Raw genomic sequence first — 6,000 nt, forward strand, 5'->3', positions numbered from 1 at the left:
ATGACAGCACTGTGGTCGCCTGTTACTACCAGTAAACTCACCATTTCTTTGTGCATTCCACCATAAGTTCCTGATATGAAGCCACAAACTGGAATTTGGATGCATGCTTCCCCACACGTTGCAGTCTCTTCCATACCGAGGCCATGATTATTTAGAAACAGGCAGTTTCTGGGAGTCAAACCCGTCCTGGACTTCCTTCTTTGGGCTTTCTTAACACGAAATCACGCTAATGTTTATATGAATCTGAGCATGTCCAAACCGCATAGACACATAATGTTTCACCATAAGCACTTTGAAAGAACAATTAGAAAGGATAAGACTGTACATCCAGTAGTGCGTGTCGATCTTTACAAACTGCTGGATGAATCCAGATGTAAAGACATGAAATCTCTGCAGCAGTCGGGGTCTGGTTTAACAGCACGCATGATGCTAAGAGGAAAAGTACTCCATAACTTTGAAAGACTTGATGAGTAATCCACAGGGTATAAATATTACATTTCCATCTGGCGATCTCCCTGCAAAAAAAGGGAAAAAGAGGGGCGGGGGGACACACAGTCAGTACAGCAAAAGCCAGACTGTAAAGCCCCGGCACTGCGGAGAACTCTGGATAATTTCTACATCTAAACGCTAAGTAACTCTTTTAAACGTTAGCATTCCCATAAACGAAGATGCCGTTAAGCTGCCCCGTTATTTCTGACTGGGGATTTGCATGTCATAATAAACAACTTTATACAACCAAGCGACTTAACACTTTTTTCATGTGTAAGAATGTGATGGAGACTCTAGCAGCTCTGCTGCCAGCACGGCGTGCCGGGGGGCTATTCACTGGTATGGCAAGCCAACTTGGGATGTTAAAATATATATTTCTGTGCTGAGGCAGTAACAGAGAAGCAATGACATCACACTAAAACAAGTCGAGTTACCCGTCCAGTTAACAAACTCCGCTGCGAAACACACCATCCGAAACTGTGGCTCGAGTAAACATTTAGTAAACATAAAACATTTGATGGAATGTGTGAATCCAGGGAATAGTCCGAGCCGTTGTGTTCCGCTAACCAAAATGAATCCGTTTCAAAGCCAGCGAGAAAACACTCACCTTACTGTAATATCCCACACATTTTCGGCGAGGTGGCCTTTGTGGAAGAGATGGCCAGCTTGTCTGTTACCAAATAGCAGCTGAAGGAGGGTTGCCAGATAGCTAGCTAATTATCTTAACAGCTACATAAGCCATACAGCTAGCTAGCCCTGCTAGCGTCGACGGCTACCCATCACAACACGGTACGAGCGGAAACCGTTGCTTAACAGTTGAGACATTTGCCCAGCCGGTACCTACCACGTCTCAGTACTGAGACAGAATCTACATTTATCCGCATTTGTCCCACAAATACGCAAAATAAAAGTATGACGACTTATCAGAAGGATTCCCGCAGCAAAGTAGTAATGTAGTTGCTGATAGTTTGACCGACCTCCTTCTTTTGAGTTAGTAAAGTTAGACAAATTATAATAGAGTCTATAATTTGGGAAAGTCAAAATAAAGCTGTGACAAACCATGTTACTTACTGTTTTTCGGAATAAATAGCTAAAAAAGAAGTAGACATGTGTAATGTTTTATTTATAAGTAAAACTACACCAAATATTTTATTGTGACTTCACAAAGTTATATATTAATACACATTTCTCCATTTTGCTGTAATGTCATTAAATCGGTTTTATTTTAAAGGCTAATCTCGGTACTTCCGGTTTGAGCCTAATGTTAATTTCGCTAACTTGATGCAGCTTCTCCTCTCCATCATCTCGTCTGCCGCCTGGATGACTGAAAGCTGAAGAAACGCCCGCGGGCAACATTCATATCCATTGGTGGGATTTTCTTTTTTTTGTGCCATTTGGTGATTGTTTTAATTGATTTATGAGTCATATCTGCATTGTTATCCTCACACTGTCGAGTCTAACATCCATCAAACGTGCATACATGTTTGCAGCTCCTCTATGCACTACATTTACCAGCTAAACCCATACACTAATTCAACTGTATGAATGACAAAAATAGCTGGATATGGTTTATCTTTTAACCTGTGTGTAAGAGAAAAGTGGCTTACATTTTACAGCTGATGATGATTACAACAGATATTGCATTCCTTATTAGGCATTTCACAGCTTATTCCCTCTAACATTTCCTGGTAAAGATAAGAATTCCATTTCCTGATCCTGTCACATTAATAAGTGGGTATTAACCTTGCAGTACTACATGCCAGGAGATCTTTTTCACATGTTAAGAGGAAATAAAATACCAAGCATCCATCAGAAATCAATACTCCATCCACCTTCACAATACACACACAACAATAGACATCCGTCACACACCCTTGTTAACCACAGGCTTGTCAATGTAGAGCATGAAGAAAGAGGAAGAAGGAGGATGGCATTGCTGAAGGAAATACAATAAAAGGTGGATTAATTTAATCTAAAAGATAGAAACACGAAACGATAAAGCTATGGGCATAATAACAGGAAATTGATATCTCATCCTTTTATCCTTCAAGTTTATAACCAGCATGGGCTTGACAGTAGATGCCTAACTGCAGACACAATAAAGAAGAGCTTATTCAAATACAAATTTGTTTTGTGTTACAGTTAGCTATGAATCCAATCCCTCAAAGTTGTAGCCACATCTTTTTTTTTTTTGTTTTGTTTTGTTTTGTTTTTTTTGCTGTTTTTCTGGAATAGGACATTGAAAAAAAGCAGCTTTGTGGTTTGCATTTTTCCTCGAGTTAGGTCATACTAAAAACACAAGGAAATGTATTAATTTCCTAAACACTAATACTGCACAATGTCTAATAATAATGTAAATAAGTAATCTTTTTGAAGTTTTTGGAAATAAGTCCACCTCCAGGATCAGATTTGTGATTAGACCGTCATGTGACAAAGCTGTACTCAAGATCAGCTTTCACTCTGATACGTATTGTGAACAATGTGGACTTGAGGGGTCAGAGTAGATTTGACAGCAGGGGGCCCGCTGATCCTGCCGCTCTGCGTCGCCCGTTTACATTTTAGCCTGACAGATTACAGGGAGCCTCCCTCCATGCGTCAAGGAATGCTTTGATGTGACAAATGACCCGGTGCTAAATGACGCTTTGTGTGTCTGCCCACATGTCAGCAAAGGCCTCATTTCATAAATAACATTGAGGGGCGACAGGCTTGCTGGTGTGGGTCGTTGGTGTGAAAGAATGAGCGTATCTCAGAAAACACAGTGGCAAAGATCAATTGGGGTCCACTGGGGCTCCTCCTCCTTGCTTCCCCTTTTTCTGAAAACAAAGGAATAGTATTGCACTCCCCCTGCTGCCAAATCATTTAAATCTTTATTCTGTTTTAATAGCTTCATTATTGAAGACCTAGCAAAAACCGTTTAAGCTCTTAATCACTATGACAATCTGCAAGCATGCTCCATTCTTCTCAGTCTAAAACACAAAGAAAGAAAAGCAGCATCTTCCCCAGCTGAGACATGCTCCATTTGGCCAAAATATACTCTGTTTTAAGAAAGAATCAGAGGTGATCATGGATCCAAACTGACTGTCAGAGAATGCCCTGTTCTCTGAACACAGTTAATGATTACCTGATTTATTAGAGTTTAAAACAGACCATCTTTGCTGCCCGTGATCCTGTCTTGTAGTTTGCATATGCTGCATCTCGTTCTACAAAAGAAATGACCCCCTTGCTGCTGCAACACATTGTTTACTTTCCAAATGGTGAAAAGTAAAGCAGTTCTTATTGTAGGTTTTATGTTGATTGCACTAACGTGATTTATATTTAGCCAACCATGCAGGGAGAGTTTCACACCTAACTTTGCCTTCTCACTGCCAACAAAAACACATCCTCCAGGATGGAAGCCAGCTCTTCGAGTGCAGAGTCTCTAGTTTTGTGTTAGACCACTTGAAAAGACCTGTTGACAAAGCAAAGTCCTTTAGATAGAAGCCAAGTGAGTCCGGGCCACTTCAGAGGAGCGCAGATAGCCAAAAGTATCACTGTTAGCAGCAAAGTGGGATGAAGAGAAGAAAGACAGGCTGGAGCCTTGGATCTTTGGTCACATGTGATCAACATGCCGTTTATAGTAAGAATATTCCAGCTGCTTCAGTGTGGTGAAAGATGTTTATGTTTAAAAGCAAATGGCTCAAATGATTGCTTGATATAACTTCTGTTCATCAGAGAATGTAGATTTGCTTCATGCCCCAATTTCTGACAATGTTTAGCTTAAATTTTAAGAGCACATGGCCTGTCCTCAGGGCAAGCACATGGACGATAAATGCATTTGGAAAGTCAAATGGTTATGTTGCATGCACGTCATCATGCTGCTTTTTGATGGTTTTCAGCCAAACAGAGTGCACAAAGGAGCTCTTCTTCTTACAGACATAAGGGCTGCTGATATGTTCATACATGCATTGCCACAGATGGTTAAACTGGGGGTTTAAAAGGTTGAAAAATTGAAAAATGTTGATAGAGTTTGTTGTTGAGAATAAAACAGAATAACATGATTCCTGTCTTTTGAAACAGACTAAAAAATATCAAGCATTTAGACGTTTGATGATATGGGGGTGTATATCTCAAACTAAACCAATCAAACCAAAAACGTATATCTCCCATCAGTTATCAAGGCAAGCTGAAAAACTAAATACAGCCAATAAATGTAACTTCACTGCTGCAAATTCTTCCTCTATTTGTTCTTGTCTTAATGCAAAAATGTGAGTGATATACTTCCAGTGCTGCCAGATTAAGATCTACTGTTTTCAAATAAAGATGTTTTGAAGTTCCTGACTCACTGCCGAGTGTCTGATTCGTATCTGTTACAGGAAGCCTTTTTGTTTTTAGATGCATGACTGAATTCAAGGATCTGCGAGGCAATTTCCTCCTACTTCTATGTATCAATGCCATAACTGAATCAAGTGTGGATGTGATTTATGTGTGATTATGTTGCAGATCTGGCAACACACATTTAATAAGAACAGTTCATGTGTTAACACCTTCTTATTTTTTTTTTACAGAATTTGCATGTGACATGGCCCAAGAAAATAAATAAATAAATAAAACAATTATTTTCAGTGATCATTTGACACCAGATAAATCAAACAGTATTTTGATGAGTGACGTTCAAGGCAGAAATGACAAATTCGGACTTAAGATTTCTAACTTTGTGTGCTGAGTTTCTGATATAAATTAAACTAAAAAGCAATGATTTGCTAAATATTCAGATGTTGCCTTTGTAATAATAAGGCAAGGCAAGGCAAGGCATAGCAAATTTATTTGTATAGCACATTTCATGTACAAGACAATTCAAAGTGCTTTACATAAAACATTTCAGCAGGGTGCAGAAAGCAAGACAAGTGCATTAAAAAACAAAGATTAAAAGAAATTCAAATAATGAAATAAAACAGAAGGAAGATACCAAAATAAAACAGATAAAATGCAAGAAATAAAGTTCCAGTGTGGGGAAAGACAATATTAAAACATGATTCCAGCTTAAAAGAACCAGATAAAATAAAAACTACCTGAAATGCAGCAGAGAACAGGTGGGTTTTTAACCTGGATTTAAATAAACTGAGTGTTTCAGCTCATCTGAGGCTTTCTGGGAGTTTGTTCCAGACATGTGGAGCATAGAAGCTGAATGCAGCTTCTCCTTGTCTGGTTCTGACTCTGGGAACTGATAAGAAACTGGATCCAGATGACCTGAGGGTTCTGGTAGGTTCATACTGGGTCAAGAGGTCAATGATGTATTTTGGTCCTAAACTATTCAGAGCTTTATAGACCAGCAGCAGAACTTTAAAATCTATTCTCTGATGAACAGGCAGCCAGTATAAAGACCTCAGAGCTGGACCGATGTGGTCCACTTTCTTGGTCTTAGTGAGGACTCGAGCAGCAGAGTTCTGAATAAGCTGCAGGTGTCTAATTGATTTTTTAGGTAGAACCTGTAAAAACACTGTTACAATAATCAAACCGACTAAAGATGAAAGC

The 6,000-nt window shown here is 39.2% G+C and overlaps 1 protein-coding gene across 6 annotated transcripts in view; it reads right to left on the reverse strand.

The window, feature by feature from the left end:
* Nucleotides 1-1,487, reverse strand: part of ehbp1 (EH domain binding protein 1) — a 148,855-nt gene extending 147,368 nt beyond the window's left edge. For 5 of the 6 annotated variants that reach the window (XM_042009945.1, XM_042009942.1, XM_042009944.1 and 2 more), the window contains exons 1-2: nucleotides 1,097-1,487; nucleotides 42-515 (exon numbers count right to left, since the gene is read on the reverse strand). In XM_042009945.1, coding sequence (XP_041865879.1) covers nucleotides 42-145 — 104 coding nt within the window. In that variant the 5' untranslated portion in view covers nucleotides 146-515; nucleotides 1,097-1,487. The remainder of the gene's footprint in view (nucleotides 1-41; nucleotides 516-1,096) is intronic. The other variant, XM_042009941.1, reaches the window with a different exon arrangement.
* Nucleotides 1,488-6,000: the final 4,513 nt, after the last annotated feature.

This window comes from Melanotaenia boesemani, chromosome 16, assembly GCF_017639745.1.
Source record: "Melanotaenia boesemani isolate fMelBoe1 chromosome 16, fMelBoe1.pri, whole genome shotgun sequence".
NCBI lineage: Eukaryota > Metazoa > Chordata > Actinopteri > Atheriniformes > Melanotaeniidae > Melanotaenia > Melanotaenia boesemani.